Source organism: Thalassophryne amazonica, chromosome 11, assembly GCF_902500255.1.
Source record: "Thalassophryne amazonica chromosome 11, fThaAma1.1, whole genome shotgun sequence".
NCBI lineage: Eukaryota > Metazoa > Chordata > Actinopteri > Batrachoidiformes > Batrachoididae > Thalassophryne > Thalassophryne amazonica.
In genome coordinates this window covers 28268938-28290856 of record NC_047113.1, presented here as the reverse complement: position 1 = coordinate 28290856, position 21919 = coordinate 28268938, and the positions used below count along the sequence as shown (strand labels likewise).

Genomic DNA, 21919 nt, shown 5'->3' with positions numbered 1-21919 from the left:
TAAACCGACCCTTTTATTTATTTATTTTTTTTAACTATATGGATTTGAATGACGTGCGATTACACCAATCATGCTTGAACCCTCGTGCGCATGCGTGAGTTTTTTCACGCGTGTTGGTGACGTCATTTCCCTGTGGGCAGGCTTTGAGTGAGATGTGGTCCCGCCCTCTCGGCTGAATTCCTTTGTTTCACACGCTGCTCGAGACGGCGCGCGTTGCTTTATCAAAATTTTTTCTGGACCTGTGAGGAATATCCGAGTGGACACTATTCGAGAAATTAAGCTGGTTTTCGGTGAAAAGTTTAACGGTTGATGAGAGATTGTGGGGTGTTTCTGTCGGTGTAAGGACTTCCCACAGAGCAGGACGTCGTGCAGCGCTTCCAGGCGCCGTTGTCGGCCTGTTTCGACCTGAAAACATCCTAATTTAAGGCTTAATTCACCCAGGATGTCGTGAGAGAACAGAGAAGATTCAGAAGAGGCCGGCATGAGGATTTTATGCGGACATTCCACTGTTTAAGGACATTTTTTAATGAAAGACGTGCGCGCAAATTCGCCGAGTCGTTTCCGTGACGACTCAGCGAATTTGTGTGCGCCGCGACAGGAAAAACGCCTCCGTGTTGAAAACCATTTGTAAAATTCAGGCGGCTTTTGATGGCTTTCAACAAGTGAGTAACTGAGAAATTGTTTAACAGCTTGGGCATGTTCCAACTTGCCCTTTAAGGTTTCCAACGGAGGTGTTTTTCCTATCGCGACCCCCCGTGGTCGGGTCCGGCCCGACATGCGACTCTGCCCGCACGTTCTTTCATTACAAAATGTCCGTTAACAATGGAATGTGCAAATAAACTCCTCATGCCGACTTCTTCTGAAAGTTCTCTGTTCTCTGATGACTTACTGGGTCAACAGAGCCTGAAATGTGGAAGTTTTCAACTTGAAACGGTGAGACGCTGCCGCCTCAAAGCGCAGATCGCCGTCAGGCGCCGTGGGCCGTCCTTACGGCGACACTACCAGACCAAAATCTCTCATCAGCCGTTAAAATTTTTACCGAAAACCAGCTGAATTTATCGAATGGTGTCCACTCAGTTGTGCCTTACAGTTTTGAAAAAATTTTGATCAAACAAAGCAGCAGTCTCTGAGCCATTCCTAAACAATGAAAAAATCGACGAGAGGGTGGGCGACTCCTCACTCAAAGACTGCCCACAGGCGAATGACGTAACCGACAGGCGTGAAAAAACTCTCGCATGCCCACGAGGGTTCAAGCATGTCTGATGTAATCACACGTGATTCAAATCCATATGGTTTTTGAAAAAAATAATAAGGTCGGATACTTTTCTAATAGACCTCGTATTAAACAACAAATCATGTGCCATTGGAACTCATTTGCCATCGCTGTGGCTTCTATGTTCCTGTGTTTTTACCCGGCACAGAGCACAAAGTACAGGGCTTGGACTGTTTAACTGTAGAAGGTTGGGCACGATCAATCAGAGTATGATACTTTGATCTAATGAAACGCGTAGAATGACACACTAGAAACAGAAGAGTTTTTAAAAAGTATTTACTGTACATCCCCAAAGGTTTTGACATCATGACTATTTGTCATCAGGCAGTGTAGAGATTATACTGTAATGCACAAAAACACACAACATATTTCATATGGAAAAGGCAATGCTGAGGTAAGTGTCTTCTGAAGGTCACCAGAGGTCACCAGAAGTGCCTCCACATCTGAAATAAAATAGGCTATGACAAAATATACTTAAAGTTTTATGCTTTAGGCACACAACCAAATAAAATTTTGGCTTCATAAAGGGATTATTTTTTTCAAATCACTACTACTGTTTCAGTATGCTTGAAATCCTAAATGAATTACTTGTTTTATAAATTGATTCGTTATATAAAAATGGTCTTAACACTAAATGAGAAAGTTCAGAAAATGATCCACCTCAAAATGGTAAATAAACAAATTGCTTCAGATAATGACTTGCTGTTTCAAATGCTCTGAACACTAAATGACACAACATTTCGAAGCTCAGTATTCACATTTTGCAATTAACGGTTTGCAGATAATTCGCGATTTGCAAATGATTCACAATTTTGGTGGTTAACAGCTTATCTACTCCTCTGAAATGCTCAAAATATTAAATGAGCCAACTGCTTTGGGTAATGGTTCGAGATTTCAAAATAAATGTAAAATGAATTAATTGCTTCTGTTGTTTTGAAATCCTAAAAGCAGTAGATGAACCAGTTGCTTCAGATAATGATTCACTGTTTTCAAACTCCGCTGACCAGTAAATAAAGCAGTTGTTTCAGAATATAATTCTGTGTTTCAAAATACTTCAAATGCTATAATGGTAACATAAAGATTAAATATACCAGATTTTCTTTATCAGCTCTTTAACATGGGATTTTGTGCATTATTGCAGAGTACACTTTACTGTCGATATTTATTCTTTTATCATTACAGTTTATTTTGTATAGTGCTTTGAATCCTGGAAGGTCCTACATAAATATTCATTCTGATTATTAAATGGTAAATGGACTGCATTTATATAGCACTTTACCATCTAAATCAGAAGCTCAAAATGCTTTACAACAATACCTCTCACACACACACACACACACACACACACACACACACACACTGATGTCAGGGTGCTGCCATGCAAGGTGCTCACTATACATCACAAGCAACTCAGGTATTAAGGACCTTGCCCAAGGGCCCTCAGTGATTGTCTGGTCTGACTCAAGTTTTGAGACCCAATGCTGAACCACGAGACCAGGGGTATTCAACTCCAGGCCTCGAGGACCGGTGTCCTCCTACAACTTTTAGGTGTGTCTTTGCTTCAACACACCTAAGCCAATTAATGAGGTCATTAGTAGCACTCTAGAGAACTTGACTTGATTCAGGTGTGTTGGACCAGGGACATATCTAAAAGTTGTAGGACACCAGCCTTCGAGGACTGGAGCTGAATACCTCTGCATTAGACCATCAGTGTTGGCCATTAATGGCCAGTGACCTTGTCACCAATTTGACCAGGGTCTGTCAATCATACACTCACAGGGGTTTACTTAGGGCCCCTTCACACATAGTGCGAATTTGGTCGATTTGTGCATAATGTGCACATGAAGAAGGTATCATATGCTTAACATGTAAAACTGTAGCTGCCTCGTACACCTGCTGCTACAGCTATGCGCACACCAGCGGCTGAAAGACAGAGTGTGCGCTGTGTGAGTCCATCGATCCCTCTTGCGGCAGGTGTTGGCCAAATTTCAGCTGATATTCACAAATATCTAACACTGCTCGCATGGCACTTAGAATATATGTGGCCATTCGTACTATTAACACAACAACAGTCAGCAGACAGTCACTATTGTGCTGGCAGTGAAATTTGTCTAAGTGCCCCATGAGTGTGGCTTTGGTGTGTGCACTAAACTGACAGGAGGTGTGGAGATCTGTTGATCTGGACATCCCAGCTGGACAGCACGTACTGTGTTTGGACAGACATGGACTAACAACTGCCCACTGTCACATGCATGTGTCTGCTTGCTGTCATCACGTGGACATAAATAAATAAATATCGCTTGGCAAGAGGCTGCAGCGTGCGCACCTGCTGCTGCCCACTGACAGGCTGCCCCAAGGTTGAAACAGACCGTCAGATCAGAACATGCAGCGGGCGATCTGACTGAGCTCTGTTCCACATGACACGGTGTAAGTCCTGTGGCGTGTCAGCAGGACATGTGCACGGGTCCAGCAGGACACGCACCAGCAGATGTGGACATGATCAGAGCACACCGCTTCTTATTCATGTAATTTCATGACTGTACATCAGTGACCATGGGTCATCTACAGAGGAACAGACAGCTCATATTTGTATTGTCCGCTTGATAAATGTGTTTTTATATGGTGTGTGACTTTTTTTTTTTCTTCATACGTCCATGTCCTTTCTGATATCAGGCAGATTCCTGCAGCTTCCACAGGACAGTGATGATAGCTCAGTGGTAAAGTTTCTGACTGGAAATCAGAGCTGTTGGAAGGTGTGGGTTTGATTCCCGTGGGTGGCATGTAATTTATATTAAATTTTTTCATTTTCAACCACATCGCACAGCTGCTGTGAAAAGCTGCTGTATTCCCGCGTGTACGGAACCATCGCAGCATGTATTTTTTTAAAATTCTTTTATTTTATTTTTTCTTCACAGCAGCTGCGCAATGTGGTTACACATCATGCAGCTCCTGGCACTGTGTTCCCACGTGTACGGAACCATTGCGCCGGCATCGTACACGTCTGCCCGTTGGCGTGATGTTTCGTGGTGCACTCATACAAGCTCTACCGCCGTAAGTCGTCCTGGAGTTGTACGTATTCACACTATGTGTGAAGGGGCCCTTACTCTGCAATCCTAGATGAGCTACTGATTGTTAGAACACAGTCCTACTGTGGTCATCTACTGGTTGCATCACTAATTTCACTCATAATCAGTATTCCACGGCTGGCAAGTCACACACAAGGTACCCCATTCACTAAATAAGTAGATGCCTCAAGTGGTTCATTAGGAGTACTATATACTATATACTGAATACTGCTGTTAGCTGTCATGAAGCAGAATTTAAAAAACAATTAAAAAAGCTCCCAAACCAACACTTCAGCACAGACTAAAAAAGCAGTTTTTACTTTGACTAATATACACAGGAATTCCACAACGACACAAGTTCTTTACTTCTACAGTGAGAAAGCGAGCTCAGTGTGGAAGTTACTGACATAAGAATGATAATAAGGAATCTGCTTATTGTGAGGTATTGAGTCAGGAATGGAAGTTTTCAGCTTTGCTGAATAAACAGCACAGCTCGTACTGCAGGTCTCTGTGGGGGGGAGTACGGAAAAGCCCTAGTTAGTCTGGCAGTTTACCTCCTCCATGAAAGGATCAAATTTAATATAGTTTTCAGCTGTTCCAGTTTTGCAGCAGACATTTTCACTGCTCCATAGGAGAAAAGACTTTATCAATGCAAAACAACAGATTGTAACAAAATTATGCAAGCAATTTGGCAATAAAAAGAGAGAGAGAGAGAGAGAGATCTGTCTCTGTCAATGTGGGCACTGGCTGCTGCAATGCCTGTCCCATACCCACAAGAAACATGCAAGAAACACGTCCAACCATCGATACCACATGGAGCGGACATCTTAACAGTGGCCAGAATTATGAAATAAAGAGGGTATTGTGCCTGTGGATTGTAAATTACAGACAAGAACAGCAAATGGGTGACGAGCAGAGCGGATGTCAGTTTCTAAGACTTTTTTCTAAAGCATATTGCCGCTGAATTGCTCCAGGGTCAAGACAAATAAATGATTGACACCTTAAACTGTTTAATTAACAGAGACGTGCAATCATAAACATAGGAGTGACTGGAAGTGCAAGTTTCTCATTAATGGAAGGGAACCTGCCCTTACACTCGGATCAGATCAGTGCCGACTTTACTGAGCAGAGTGTTCGGTACAGCAGCACCTTGGCACAAGATGCTGAATAAAGTTGCAACGGTTTTGAAAATAATCAAAATTTTTGTTAACTCGGACAGAACCCTGGCCGTCTTGCGCTTAAACACAGCTTCTTTGAGCTGCCATGTGCAGGTTTGATGCAACTCAGCGTCCAATTTTCACACCAAGCATGAAAAAAATTGCCCCAAGAAAAGAAGCACTGAAGATGGAGAGAACAAGTTTGCCCAGAGTTACATGGAGGTGTGGCAGACCTGCCCCGGGCCGTCCTGAGTGGAGAGTAGGCAAGACCGAGGTGGCTGGGAGTAAAAGTATCAAGGTTGGACCACATTGACCTCACAAAAGAGATGAACAAACCCAAATGCCTAAATCAAATCCATCCTTCTTCTAAAAGGTTTCCTTTTGCTGGTTTGGCAGCAGTATAACATTTCAAAATCAGCTGATTTAAACTGAAATGCTGAAAACTCCAAACTAAGGCTGTTCAGTGTACAGAACATTGTTCACAGAGATGTGCACCCATGACTATTTTATAGTGACTTACGTGCATACGAGGGCTGGCAATAAAGTATAGGTCCTTTTTATTTTTTTCAAAAACTATATGGATTTCATTCATATGTTTTTACGTAAGACATGCTTGAACCCTCGTGCGCATGCGTGAGTTCGAAAATTTAAGCTGGTTTTCGGTGAAAATTTTAACGGCTGATGAGAGATTTTGAGGTGATAACTGTCGCTTTAAGGACTTCCCACGGAGCGAGACGTCGTGCAGCACTCCCAGGCGCCATCGTCAGCCTGTTTCAAGCTGAAAACCTCCACATTTCAGGCTCTATTGATCCAGGACGTCATGAGAGAACAGAGACGTTTCAGAAGAAGTCGGTTTCAGCATTTTATCCGGATATTCCACTGTTAAAGGAGATTTTTTTAATGAAAGACGTGCGGACAGGTCCGCGCGTCGGGACGCAGCCGGCGTGGTGCGGCAGCACAGGAAAAACATCTCCGTGTTGATAACCATTTGTAAAATCCAGGCGGCTTTTGATGGCTTTCAGTGGAGTGAGTATATGAGAAATTGTTTAACAGCTGGACATGTTCCAACTTGTCCTTAAGGCTTCCAACGGAGGTGTTTTTCCTGTGGCGGAGCGTCGCGGTGGCTGCGAGCCGACGCTGCAATCTGCCCGCACGTCTTTCATTAAAAAAATCTCCTTTAACAGTGGAATATCCGGATAAAATGCTGAAACCGAGTTCTTGTGAAACTTCTCTGTTCTCTCACGACGTTCTGGATCAATAGAGCCTGAAATGTGGAGGTTTTCAGCTTGAAACAGGCTGACGACGGCGCCTGGGAGTGCTGCACGACGTCTCGCTCAGTGGGAAGTCCTTAAAGCGACACTATCACCTCAAAATCTCTCATCAGCCGTTAAAATTTTCACCGAAAACCAGCTTAATTTTTCGAACCGTGTCCACTTCGATGTGTCTCACAGGTTTAGAAAAAATTTTGATCAAACAAAGCGCCAGTCTCTCAACAACTTCTCAGACAAAGGAATTCTGACGAGGGGCTGGACGACTCCTCCCACAACGAGTGCTCACAGGCGAATGACGTCACAGACGGGCGTGGAAAAACTCACGCATGCGCACGAGGGTTCAAGCATGTCTGACGTAAAAACATATGAATGAAATCCATATAGTTTTTGAAAAAAATAAAAAGGACCTATACTTTATGGACAGCCCTCGTACATATTTTCATGGACAAAGCTCTCATGCACACATAAGCAGAAATTGGCACACGTGCACGGTGCCAATTTCTTCCTGGCAAACAACAGCAGGTCAGTTTGCAGAACAGGCAGTGGTGAATACTATCACCTTTTATAGACATGACCCAAAGAATACGTGCACACCCTCATGTGTAAAGACACAAATATGTTCATAAATCAAGAGTTCAAACAGGGGGCAGTGTTTAAAAAGCATCATGAAGCGGATTTCTTAAAGTTTTTGCTATTATTTGATGATATATAAACACACACACACATACGTATATGTAATATATGTGTAATGTGTATATATAATGTACAAAAACAGCACAGTCCCATTCTTCAAATTTTAGCAGAATTCAACATGTATTTAAAGAAAATAAACATTTCTTACCTTTGTGGTAGGTGACCTGCTTGGACTGCATGGAAAAGGTTCCTACAACAAGACCCATACTGATGTCTGACCGCCGGCAGGCTGTGCGTGCTTTTTGTGCGTCTGCCCGCCAATCTCGCAGTGTCACTGAGTGTGAGTACAGTAGGTGTGCCTGTGTGTTTCTCAATCAACTTATTCCATCAGCTAGTTGCATGTGTAGATGCACAAATATCACTTCTCATGCTGCCAAACACCCACACAGCCCTGCTGCTTCTGCTCGAGGGTGTGTGTGTCCGTGAGAGGAAAAGAGAGAGCGAGAAAGAGAGGGAGAGGATGTGAGTGTGTGTGAGCAGATGTGTGAATGAAATAGAGGGCGCACATGCACTCTGGAGCTACCTTTGTCTACACTGTCACTGAAGCTGCCAATCCCTTCTCTCTCTCTCACACACACAGACACACACCCTCTTCCCCTCTTTTGCAGTCTATCTTCTGCCATCAGATCGTCATTTCATCAATTCCACATCATCCTTCTATGTACATATCTGCCCCTCCCTCTCTCCGCTCTCTTCTCCTCATATTTGTCCCAGTCTTTCTGTTTCTTTGTCTAGTGGGAAAAGAGGGATTGCACACTGTTGCACAGGAAAAAAAACAGATGGAGATAGAGAAGAGGGCGTGCATGTGCATGTGGCAAGAAGAGGACAAAACCCAAAGGGAAAGAGAAAAGAGGAAGGAGTGATGGGAGAATGATGACAGAGAAGAAGAGGCAGTGTGAGGAGTAGACGGGAGGCAGAGATGGATTTGGGTTTCAGGGGGGAGAAGGAGAAAAGCCAGTGCAGGAGGAGGAAAGAGTGCAAGAGGTGAGTGAAGATAAGGGAAGGCTGGAGTTAACCGTCTGCCTGTTCTATTTGGCAGGTAAACAGTCTGACTGGGGAGTTTATCTCCACATGCACAAGTCTGAGACGTGGCGTCTGTGATCATTCTGCCTGAGTCGGACACAGATAATCACCACCAACAAGCTGCAAACGGCGTGTTGTTGTCTCAAATCTCCTGATAAATCCATCACACCTGCACACAAGAATCCCACCACCGCACCCAAGGGTAATGTTGCCACACAGACACTATTACACGTGTACTCCCCCATCAGTGGCATTAACCCTTCGCTGTGACAAACCCTATGACGTCACCCATAGGTTTTCTCTGGAGATCTGAAAGAGGTGTTTTGCAGCTGAAAAATTGCTCTGGGAGCCAACCCATTTTTGAATAAAGAAGTGGAGCGTGGGCGGCACCCTGCATGACCTTGGGTGGGACAAATGAAGCTCAAACAACCCCACCCACATTAAGAGTTAGCGAACAAGCTCAGCTAATGGGCTAACCTCGCTTCAGGTGTTTATTAAATTGTATTTTGGGGGTTGAATGCTACATGCACGTGGACGATTCTGAATGGATTCACAAAAGTCAGTTTTTGTTGTCCATTTGGCTGCTCCCGTTTTGTGTTCGGGGCCACCACAGCAAATACAGCCAGATCTGCATTGGTAGTTGGAGCAAGTTTTATGCCGGATGCCCTTCCTGACATAACTCCAGTTTTACCTGGAGAAACACACACAGCCGCTGGTGTCCCATCCAAGTACTAACCAGGTCCTGCACTGCTTAGCTTTTGAGATCTGACGGGATCAGGCTTACACAGAGCAGATCAGTTGCTCGGCTGAAAACAGACTCATTCTGATGTTTCATATAGAGCTAAGAAAGAATTAAAATAACAAGGGTAATTGAAAAGGTTTGAGCCCGACAAAGAAAAAAAAACACAACTGAATCAATGTATTCCTTTATTTTTCATCATAATCCCCTGCTAAGTCCACACGCTTTTTTCAGCGTGGCTACAGTGCATTAATACCATTTTCATAGCAGGTCTTATCCTGGAGCACAAGGATGTCATCCACTGCAAATATGACATCATTATCAGTATTATAATGACTTCCAGCATGATGCCTTTTCATGTTTGGTAACAGATGTAACTCTGAAGGAGTCAAATCAGTGGAATAAGGTGGGTCCGGAACAAAGTCAAACCCACATTAATGAATGCCAGCCATTGCAATGACTGATGTGTGGACCGAAGCATTGTCCTGGTGAAACAAGACAGTTGGAGCACTCTACACTGCTTCTGCTTTGATTTCTTCCACAGTTGTCTCAAAAGGAAAGCATAATAGGCCCCGTTGATGGTCTGTCCCTTCTGGAGATAGTCCACCATTATGATGCCCTCAGCATCCCAGAAGACAGAGGCCATGACCTTTCCAGCAGATGACACAGCATTGGCTTTTTTCGGCGGGAGAGAACCCACATGTTTCCATTGCTTCAGCTGTTGTTTGGACTCTGGTTCGTAGACGCAGGTCTATCACTATTGTCGCATGACGTTATCTGGCTCTGCCTCAAAAAGCTGAAGATTCTTCCTGGGCATCTGGAAACTTGTGCGTTTCTGATCAGCCATAAAAAGCCAAAAGTTTTGTCATTCCCAGTTCTTCCATCAGAACTCTCTCCTGAGAAATGCGTACAGTACTGGCTGTGTGACAATCACCTACTCTTCTGTCAGTGAGGACCATATCATATAGCTTCTGGATTATATTTGTCAAGGTGGCAGTTCTGGGTCTTCCTGATCTTGCTCCATCTTTGACGATTGTTCTGCTCCTCTTGAATTTGGCTAACCAGTGTTTAACTGCAGCCTAAGATGGGGCATCCTCCTCTAACATTATTATCTTGTCCTCATGGATCTCCTTCCGGGACATTTCCTTTTTCGTGAGATCCTGAATCACAACACATCAACCAGCTTTGTCCATGTTGCCAATCTGATACACCCCTACTAAATTCACTGAAATATTGTATCTGCGACATTGAACCCAGTGAGTCAAATTTTCACACATTCCCAAGAGAAATATCGGTTTCTCAGAATACAAAAGCTGGAGAGCCACACCTGTACTTTTTCTGGGTCAGGCTGAAAACTTTTCAATCACCTCTTGTAGATTATTTGCCGAGGATCACGGCCAATCACTTAGCATCATCTTCACCGGTATTTTAATATGCACTAGACAGCACATAGTGGAGAAGCGCATGTGTGCAGTTTGTGCCGCTGAAACTAAACTAATTAAAAGGAAAATCCAAGTGTGTGAGATGGGAACAAATATCACGTGTCATGTTTTCTGAAGTTCAGAATGTAGGCAAATCAACGGTGCCACAAAGTTGCAGAATTATCACAAAGCAAGTTCTTGTTTAAAGTATTCTGACAGAAACACAGTGCATCATTGCAGCATCACCAGTGTGCATGAGCATCGTGATGAAGTGAACATGAAGGTAAAAAGAAGCTGCACATATGAATCTGACCTGTTTTTCTTTATTTATATATTTATTTATTTTTCTTGTTCGTTTTTTTTTTTTTTTTTTTTTTGCTGGAGTGGTAATATTCCAAACATCAGGCTGAAGCCACACTTACATAGGCGGCTTTAGCGGGTGGTATGGGGGCCAACAGCCCCCCCCCCCTTGGTTTTAGAATTCATATTTAGTGAATGAGATAAATATGGCTGAGTTGTTAAAGAACGCATTGGACATTAATTGAATAGCGCTTTTCCATCTATATCAGAAGCTCAAAACACTTTACATTAATGCCTCACATTCACAGGCACACTCTGATGTCAGGGTACTACCATGTAAGACACTCACTACACACTGGGAGCAACTTGGTGATTAAGGAAGTTGCCTCAGGGCCCTTAGTGATTTTCTAGCATGACAGGGGTTTGAATCGAGGATTCTCTGGTCTCAAGCCCAACACTCCACCATGAGCCCATCACCTCCCCATTCCCATTGATTAGGGATGATTACAAATACTTTGATTTGAAAAATAACAAGTAGTCACAGTGACAAAAAATAAATCCTGTATAGAAAAAAAGATGCATCGGCATACACTTATAAACATTTTGTAATTGAATCGCAACCCTCTGTTATATTTGAATCAGAACAATAGCTCTCGTAATGGTTAAAGTAGACCTGCATTGAAATAAATGTGGTCAGATCTCAGAAAGAAATAGCTGATATGTATTTGTAAGACCCTTATGAATGCAGTAAAGTAAATCTGCAAGCCCAAATTTGTAATTCAGCGGATTTAAAAATGACAAATTTGCAGCTAAAATTTGGCCCTCAGCGAAAACTGTTTGTACATCCGGGTCATTGCAGTGACGTCCGGCAGAAGATGGAGCGCTCCCGCTTTCAGTTCGATCCCGCATTGAAATTGATTTTATCTGTTAATAATGTTACTGTTATACACGTCCTGGTTTCAGCATCCAAAAGTAAGCTGCAATGAATGTGAGCTACAGCTCTGCATGCTCAGATCAGCGGCGACATTGACAGCGGGCGACGTTCTTCCCCGACGCCTCGCTCTCTGCCTCTGCTGCGCTTACTGAGTCTGCGTGCTCGGTAAATGCTGAAGCGGGCCACTCGACGTCTCGGCATCGTCCCGGATGTGATGACAGTTGTGCGGAGGGCTAAATTTTAGCTGTAAATTTGTCATTTTTAAATGAAGATTTCTCCGTTGAATTACAGATCTGGGTTTGCAGATTTACTTTACTACATTCAGAAGGGTCTTATGTGTAAATATAAGTCATTTTTTGGTCCAGAGATCTGACTGCATTTATTTCAATGCAGGTCTACTTTAATTTTGTGTGGGCATTAAAAATAATGAGCCGCTTATTTCTTCAGTAATGGTGGATTAACTGGAACTAATGTTTTTTTCACTCAATGGAGTTACTGGAACGCATCTTAGATGACCTCTTAGGACAATTAACCACACAATAAGCCATATTATTGAACAGTAAATTTTGCAGAGTAAAATATACTCTGCCAGGATAACATTTGGTCCCAGTCCAAATAGAGTTAAATATTCTCTATCACATTGCTAAATCATTTCTATCACAGGGTAAAATCAACTCTATCATGCTGTGAATGACTCTCATTGGAGTTGAAAAATGTGATTTAGCAGGATGGTAGAGCTGATTTCACTCTATAACAGAGTGTGTTTACCTCTATTTGGATTGGGACCAAATGTTATCCTGGTAGAGTACATTTTACTCTGCAAAATTTACTGTGTACAAATAGTTGAAATAAAATATACCCTATAATGATAATGTGAAAAAACTTTATTATTATTATTATTATTATTATTATTATTATTGCAAATTTATTAAAATAAAAACTAAGAAATCACGTGCATAAGTAGCCTTTGCCATGAAGCTCAAAACTGAGTTCAGGTGCATCCTGCTCCTACTGATCATCCTTGAGATGTTTCTTCAGTTTAATTGGAGTCCATCTGGGGTAAATTCAGTTGATAGGACATGATTTGGAAAGGCGCACACCTGTCTACATATAAGGTCCCACAGTTGACAGTGCATGTCAAAGCACAAACCAAGCATGACATAAAGGAATTGTCTGTAGATCTCTGAGACAGGATTGACTCGAGGCACAAATCTGGGGAAGGGTACAAAAACATTTCTGCTGTTTTGAAGGTCCCAGTGAACTGGGACTCCATCATCTGTAAATGGAAGAAGTTCAGATCCACCAGGCTCTTCCTAGAGCTGGCTTCCCGTCTAAACTGAGCAATCGAGATAGAAGGGCCTTAGTCAGGGAGGTGACCAAGAAGCTGATGGTCACTCTGTCAGAGCTCCAGCATTCCTCTGTGGAGAGAGAAGAACCTTCCAGAAGGACAACCATCTCTGCAGTAATCCACCATTCAGACCTGTATGGTAGAGTGGCCAGGTGGAATTCACTCCTTAGTAAAAGGCACATGGCAGCCTGCCAGGAGTTTGCCAAAAGGCACCTGAAGGACTCTCAGACCATGAGAAACAAAATTCTCTGGTCCGATGAGACAAAGATTGAATCCCTACAGTGAAGCATGTTGGTGGCAGCATCATGCTGTGGCGATGTTTTTCAGTGGTAGGGACTGGAAGACTAGTCAGGATTGAAGGAAAGATGAATGCAATAATGCACAAAGACATCTTGGATGAAAACCTGCTCTTGACCTCAGACTGGTGTGATAGTTCATCTTTCAACAGGACAATGGCCCAAAGCACACAGCCAAGATATAAAGGAGTGGCCTCAGGACAACTCTGTGAATATCCTTGAGTGGCCCAGCCAGAGCCCAGACCTGAATTTGATTGAACATCTCTGGAGGGATCTGAAAATGGCTGTGCACTGACGCTCCTCATCTAGCCAGATGAAGGTTAGATGGATGAGAGGTGCTGCAAAGAGGAATGGACAAAACTGCCCAAAGATAGGTGCACCAAGCTTATGGCATCATTCTTATGAAGACTTGAAGCTGTAATTGCTGCCAAAGGTGCATCAGCATTGAGCAAAGGGTGTGAATACTTACGTACATGTGATTTCTTAGCTTTTTATTTAAAAAAAAATTTCCCCAAAAAACATGTTTTCATGTTGTCATTATGGGGTATTGTGAGTAGAATTTTTATGTTAAAAAATAAATTTTGGAATAAGACTGCAACATTACAAAATAAGGGAAAAGTGAAGCGCTGTGAATATTCAGATGCTCTGTAACTGCCTCTGAGTGACTGGAGTTCAGAGTCTGAGCTCTCAGCTTAGTGACAACACATGAGTTGTCACACCCCAAATTATGCATAAATTTATGGCTTAAAACATAAAGCAAAAAATACAAATTCACCCCCATACAGTTGTCATAATGGGGAAAGCAATATATAAAGACCAAAGCAACTTTTTTTGTGTGTGTGCTTTCAGAATATATGTTTTGTTGTTTTATAAGTGAAATAAAGGTTTACAATCAAAAATAGGCAAGGAAAAAATAAAGCAAAAAATAATTTTCCACACACATTTATTCAAAACACACAGTAAACTATAATAAACAACTGTTTTGACACTTTATAAAGGTAATTTGAGGTCTTATGTGAAAGACTGTACAACAAAAAGGTTCAAACAATAAACACAAATGCACATTTTGAACAATATATACAAAATGGTCTATGCGTTTTGTTGTCCATTGATATGGTAAACAATGCTTTACGCAGAGAAAGCAACAGAGTTATCCAGTAACATTCACATGCAAACTAGTGGAGCAAGTTTGAGCATGTGAGATTGTCTTCAGAGGCTCTCCATCTGCTCCTGCTTTCACTGATCGCTGTGCGTAATGGCGCAGGGCACACTGAGTATGTACTAATAGTATACAAGGGTGATTCTTAGACTACGGGCACTTATTATGTCCTTTGATCATATTGTATGAAAAACAGAAAAAAAGGGAAATTTCACACTTTTATAGTTATCTTTACAATGAAAGTGTTTTAAGAAATTTGTTCTCGTAGTCTATGATGACTTTTTCACCTTTTTTCAGCATCATTATATGCAAATATTGCCGTTTTGTGCTTGTCCCACACCCAGACTTTTGATATTCAATGATAAAAATGAATGGTGAAAAAAACATTTTTTTTCTAATGTTTTAAAATATCTCTGAATAAAATATCAGTAAAATAATCAAAACATAATTGGGGTATTCAGTGTCATACAACTGTTGTGATTTTTTTTTTTAAACAAAATGTAGTTGTCCCACACTATTGCCGTAATTTCCACCACAACACTGTAATGTCCCTTTAAACAGTTTGTATGAAATATTGTTTGGGTAGTTTCTATGGAGATAAACAGTGACATCAGAGCACATGTATATAGCGCCAAATCACAACAAACAGTTGCCCCAAGGCGCTTTATATTGTAAGGCAATGGTGTGGTGGAAATTACATTTACAAGGCCAATAGTGCCCGTAGTTAAAGAATCACCCACAAATAATGAATGTTTATGAGTTCAATGGTACGAATATTTCATACGCAGTAACAGTGGAATGTGCCAAAAAAGTGCTGATGTCCACGTCTTCTGCCATTTCTGTGGAAGTCAGACGACGTCCCGGATCAACAAAGCCTTCATGTTTGAAATGATCTGGTTGTTTCAGCGGGGTTTCAGCCTGTCGATCGGTGCTCGAAGCGCGGCGCGCTATCAGCAGCTGTGGGCGGTTTTTAAACCGGCTGGAGCACTCCTTAATCTGTGTAATCCCTGAAAGCCATCTGAATTTTCCGAATGGTGTCCACCTGGAGGTCTCTCACAGTTTCTCGAAAAATTTGATGCAGCAAAGCTCCAAATCGTTTAGACATTTTATTCGCAATAAAAATCCGACGAGAGGGGTGGACCAGTGCTCACACAAAGCCTGCTCACAGGCGAATGACGCAACCGACAGGCGTGAAAAAACTCACGCATGCACATGAAGGTTCAAGCTTGGCTAATGCAATCACACGTGATTCAAATCCATATAGTTTTTGAAAAAAATAAAAAGGTCCGTTACTTTTTGGACAGACCTAGGATATAACAGCTAAAATAGATCCTTGTCATTTTATATTTTATTAATTTCTAAACAACAGAAAAGGGACTTACATTTTGGTGTTCTACTGTGACGTGTAGTCCAGTGATGCTGTGCACTGACTATAAAAAACAAAAAAACAAAAAAAAGTGCGTAGTTTCTCAGTCCAGCCAAAAATCACATCAGCGTTTCATGTTAGCAGCTCTTCATGCATCCAGACGGCTTTGGATTTTGTGTGTGTGTGTTGCCACGTCAGTTAACTCAATCAAATCATCATACCGCTGTCCCGTGTGCGCGCACGCACATGCAACCGGCTCAGTCGAGCTGTGGACCTCCTCAGTGCAGCAAAAAATAAAAAGTCACGTCAGAAATGAGTCCAGGTTTTCTTTCTCTTCCTGCTAACAGACAGCACAGTGGATTTGTTGTGTGTGTGTGTGTGTGTGTGTGTGTGTGTGTGTGTGTGTGGAAAAGATTATGTTGTTTTGCCCCTGTCTTAAAGTAACCCTAATGATGTACTTGTTATTATTACACTGAATTTGTTTTTGTAGCCACTAACGACTGGGAGTGAAGCATGCTGGGGTCATTCTGAACTGGGAGTGAAGAGCTGGGGTCATTATGTTTTTGCAAGAGGAAATAACTTTCAGATGCCTGTTGATTAAAGGAATTATGTGCGCCTGGGAGTTTGAGATGGCCACTCTCCCTCCCTTCGCGCACACACTAGAAAAGAGGGGGCAGAGCCATGCTCCGATAGAGTCTGCTGCAAGTTGCGTATGAACGCCCAGCCGGTTGACAAGCGCACTCTGCCGAAGGTGTTGGCTCTCCACCTTAAAGGCGTCACGGTAAGAGAGAAAGAGATATTTTATGCGCTGCAACCACTTGTGTTTGATGTAACTGCTTTTGTGGGGAATAAACATACGCCTGTTTGTTCTAGCAAAATGCAGTCTGTGTGATCATTTCTGTGTGCCGATCTGACCGAACCTTGTTACAAAACATTTTTGGTGTTGTCGGCAGGATAAAGTGCGTTCAGACTACACACAGAAATGTTTTGTTTTAGAAGGGGGAAAGGAGATGTGGAGGAGGCATCTCAACAGGAAGAAGTGGTCCCGGGGTGGGATGGGATTACTTTTAAAGAAATAGGCCAGCTTCTACGGAGACGCGGGGGACGCCCTGGGCCGTGGACTGGAGCAATTCCCACCGCGACACCACCGGTTTTATGTGAGATGTTAAAGCGGGTGGAGGTTAAAACGAAAGCTCCATTGGGAGGTATTTTAGAGATGATGCGGATTTGTGCGGAGGCTTGGAAGGAGCGAGTCTTAACTTTAGACAGAGTCCTTTCGTCAGAATGTGCTAAGTCACAAAAAGTGACGAAGTTAGAACAACAGGTAAAACAGTTGGAGGGACAGTTAAAGGAGTCAGAGAAACAGTTAACAACTGCTCAAGAGCTGTTAGGCAAATCAGTGACGCATATCTCAAAAACAACCAGAGCTCGGGGTAATAAAAAGCCACGAAATGCGAATACTAAGCAAGTGTGCTCATACGTGGCTGGGATGTCCCAAGATTGGGACCCCGAATTCTGGGATGGTAATATCTGGGGGGATGAGGGGGAAGATGAAGGTATAAGACCGGATCCGCCGCCGCCCGGTCCGCTTTATCCTTCGCTAGAGCACTTACAGATACAGCCGATAATGCGAAGACGACAAGAACAGCAGTTGTTGCCACCTGTAATAGGTCCATTATTGGACAATCAAAGACAGGTTAGGATCGGAGCGGACGGACAACCCATTCAGGGGCTTATACCACAACCTCAACCCGCCCCCAGATTGACAAATGTAACAGAAGATTACTCACAAGAAGAGATTTCTCATATTACAGGGAAATTAAGACAAAAATCTGGAGAGCCATTGGATACCTGGCTTAATCGCCTGGCGGAGGAGGGTGGTGATGTAGTAACGTTGGATAATGGAGACTTCACCCGATTCTCAGGTTTGAGTTTAGATAGTCGAGTAAATGCAGAGTTTCGAGGTGTAGGGAGAGCGATGGGAGAAGCGGATGCGTTCCCATTGGTTGATATGTATGCGGTAGCGGCTCAGGGAGTGTTTCCCTGCTATCATGATTGGCCTGAAATTAAAGGGCAATGGGTGACGTTAAAAGACGCTGTTAATCGGTTAACTAGGCTATGCATTCGCGAGTCAGTTTCCCGAATGGCTAGTGTTAACATATATGACGGAGAAGTACCCAAAATCATACGGGATGCCATAATACGTGATGCACCGCCCCATTATCGAGCTGCGGTATTGACAATACTGTTGGGAGCAGCAGAATTGACGTTTACCGCTATTAAAACTCGCCTTTTGGAACTGGCAACGTTGGGAGACTGGACAGATGTAAGTCATAATCAGGAAGGGGCTCAACCCAGAAAATTTAAAAATGACGGCCCTCCGCGACCTCGTGGTCAGTCTGGAGGGGGTAGTAGAAGTGATATGTGGAAGGCACTGATACGAGCGGGAGTTCCGGCTGAGGAAATAGATGGGCTTCCAACCTCCGCTTTGGCCGAGAAATGTAAACAAAAGGGGTTGAAAATAAACTGCGTATTGGGACCACGCTCTGAAGTGGCTGAATTAGCATTGATATTAAAGGAAATGATGCAGGTAGGAGAAAAAGGAGTTAAGCTGAGTGCCCCTCCCATTGAGGAGGAAGAGGAGGAGGATTCCGATGACGACATGGTGCACATAGCTGCTACGCGAAAGGTCAAGAAAGATAGAAAGAAAGGAAAGAATAAGGGAAGGCGTTCCCGGAGTCTTGATTGTTATGATGAGGATTAGGAAAATGGTCAAGCTCTTGTGGCCCGCCGAGATTTAACACAATGGTCCACAAGTGATATTAGGCCCTATGTTCGATTGGAAATTTATTGGATTAAATCAGTTCAAGTTACTTCGGCTTTAGTGGACACAGGAGCGGAGGCCTCATTAATTCATGGCAATCCAGAAAAAATGAAGGGACCAGTAGTTCCGCTAACTGGGTTAGGAGGACAAATGGTTTATGGAAAAAGTATAAAGATACCACTTAAAATTGGAAACATGCCCATTAAAACCTATATGGTGGTAGTAACTCCAATTAATGAATGGATAATTGGTATGAACATTCTTGCAGGAATGACTGCATTTGCAACGGGGCAGGTTTCAGTTTGGGGAGGCTAATATCAGAATGATTTTGGTGGGAAAAGTGAAAATGGAGCCGTTCCCCATACCTGAAGCTACACGAGTAATCAATCAAAAACAATATCGCATTCCGGGAGGACAAGCAGAAATTACTGCAACTATTAAAGAGTATTTGCAGGCAGGAGTCCTAAAACCAGTAACGACAAAGTGGAACAATCCTTTATGGCCAGTCCGTAAGTCGGATGGCTCATGGAGAATGACTGTGGACTTTAGAGGTCTAAATAAATATACACCGGCGTTGACTTCAGCTGTACCTGATGCTGTGAGTATCATTGAACGAGTGCAACACCATAGTGGTACATGGTATGCTGTAATAGATTTGGCCAACGCATTCTTTACCATACCAATTCCAGAGGATAGAATGGAACAGTTTGCGTTTACTTGGGAAGGCCGACAGTATACCTTCACCAGATTACCACAAGGCTATTTGCATAGCCCTACCATCTGCCATAGGGTAGTGGCAGAACATTTGGAACAGTTCCAGATTCCAACAAAAATGATGATCTCACATTACATCGATGACATCATGATTCAGGGGAACACAGAAATGGAGGTTGGAGAATATTTACCAAAATTAGTGACACATATGAAATCGTTTGGATGGGAGGTCAATCCAGCGAAAATTCAGGGACCAGCTCAGACAGTGAAATTTTTGGGAATAGTCTGGAATAAAGGAGAAAGGGAGATCGCGGGAAAAGCTAAAGAAAAAATAGCTAATTTCCCGGTGCCCCACACCAAAACGGACGCGCAGCGATACATCGGGCTGTTTGGGTTTTGGAGAAATCATATCCCACACTTGGGACAGATTTTGCAGCCTCTGTACCGGTGTACTAGGAAAAAGGAGGAGTTTGTATGGGGGGAGGAACAACAATGCTCATTTGATATGGCAAAGGAAGCCATACAGCAGGCTGTGTCCTTAGGAAAAATGCAATCAGGACCAGTAGAACTTCAAGTGTCTGCTCTAAATGATTATGCTAATTGGAGCTTATGGCAAAAACAAAACGGGATACGAAAACCTTTAGGGTTCTGGTCGAGGAAACTCCCAGATGCGAGAATGCGTTATACGCCTTTTGAAAAACAGCTTTTAGCATGTTATTGGGCGTTAATTGAAACTGAATCGCAAACGGCAGGACATGAAGTAATGATGAGGACACATATACCAATTTTGGCATGGGTGATGAGTAATCCCACCACTCACCGAATAGGGACAGCTCAGGAGGCTAGTGTAATAAAATGGAAATGGTATCTATCAGAGCGGGTAAAGCCAGGTGAGAAGGGGGTTTCGCTGTTGCATGAACAAGTAGCTGATGCTCCTGAGAAAGATGAGGTACCTTTTGAAGTTCAACCATTAGAGGAATCTCCTGTGAAAGCAGGAAAAAGATGGGATGATTTGTCAGATGATGAGAGAAGTCGAGCATGGTTTACGGATGGTTCTTGTCAATATCAAGCAGGAAAAAGGCGATGGAAAGCAGGAGCTTTCAACCCACAATTAGGTCAATCTTTAGAAGAATTAGGAGAAGGAAAAAGTAGTCAGTGGGCGGAGTTGAAGGCTGTGCATATGGTGATCATGCAGGGAGGACCGCAAGGCCTTCATATTTATACAGACTCATGGTCAGTGACCCAAGGATTACTTACCTGGATGCCTACATGGCATGCCACTTGTTGGAAAATACATTCTAAAGAAGTTTGGGGAAGAGAATTGTGGGAAGACATTTGGGAAAAGGCTAAAACAATTCCTATCACTGTGGTGCATGTAGATGCACACACTAATGGACAAGACTCAGAAGCTTTATTTAACAAAGCTGCAGATCAATTGGTAAAGATAATGGTAGAACAAAGACAATCGAGTCCAGGTTTGGCGAGATGGGCTCATGTCAAGGCAGGTCATTGGGGAATTCAAGGTACTCTCAAATGGGCTAGAGACCGGGGTATTGATTTAAAATTGGATGACGTAAAAACAGCAATAGCTGAGTGTGAACAATGTCAACATTATCGGAAGGGTGTTCCTCAACATTTGCATGGGCAGTTAAATCGTGGTAAAAGTCCCGGTCAAATTTGGCAGTTGGATTTTATTGGACCACTGCCCATGTCTAAGGGATGTAGACATGCATGCACTGCTGTAGATACATTTTCGGGAGTCTTGGTAGTGCATCCATGTAAATTTGCAAATCAAATGGCCACACTTAAGTGTTTGGGAATAATACAGCAGTATTATGGATTACCAGTACAGGTTCAAACTGATAATGGTACTCATTTTACGGGGAATAAACATACGCCTGTTTGTTCTAGCAAAATGCAGTCTGTGTGATCATTTCTGTGTGCCGATCTGACCGAACCTTGTTACAAAACAGTGTGTATCTTACAAGCATTAGCAGTGTCAGTTAGTTCAAATTATGTCTCAGGAGAGTCGTGTCCCCCACACGCACGCGCACACACACACAACCTGGTCGGCGCTTGTGCGTGCGTGAAAAACAAAAATAAGACTGTATACGTCCTCAGTGCAGCAAAATAAAAAATCACGTCAGAAATGTGTCCAGCTTTTGTTCTCTCTTCCTGCTAACAACCTCCAGGCAGCACAGTGGATTGGTTTTGTGTGTGCGCACGCATGCACAGGTGGGTGCGCGTGCACAAACACGTGTGGGTGCGCACGTACTCATGCATGAGCATGCGTATGCGCGACGTGCGCATGCACGAGTATGCGTGCGCATGCACGG

General features: G+C 43.0%; 1 protein-coding gene across 1 annotated transcript in view; it reads right to left on the bottom strand.

The window, feature by feature from the left end:
* Positions 1-8095, bottom strand: part of LOC117520004 (Kv channel-interacting protein 1-like) — a 183406-nt gene extending 175311 nt beyond the window's left edge. The window contains exon 1 of the mRNA XM_034181299.1: positions 7608-8095. Within this exon, the coding sequence (XP_034037190.1) occupies positions 7608-7665 (58 nt within the window). The 5' untranslated portion in view covers positions 7666-8095. The remainder of the gene's footprint in view (positions 1-7607) is intronic.
* Between the last annotated feature and the right edge of the window lie 13824 nt (positions 8096-21919).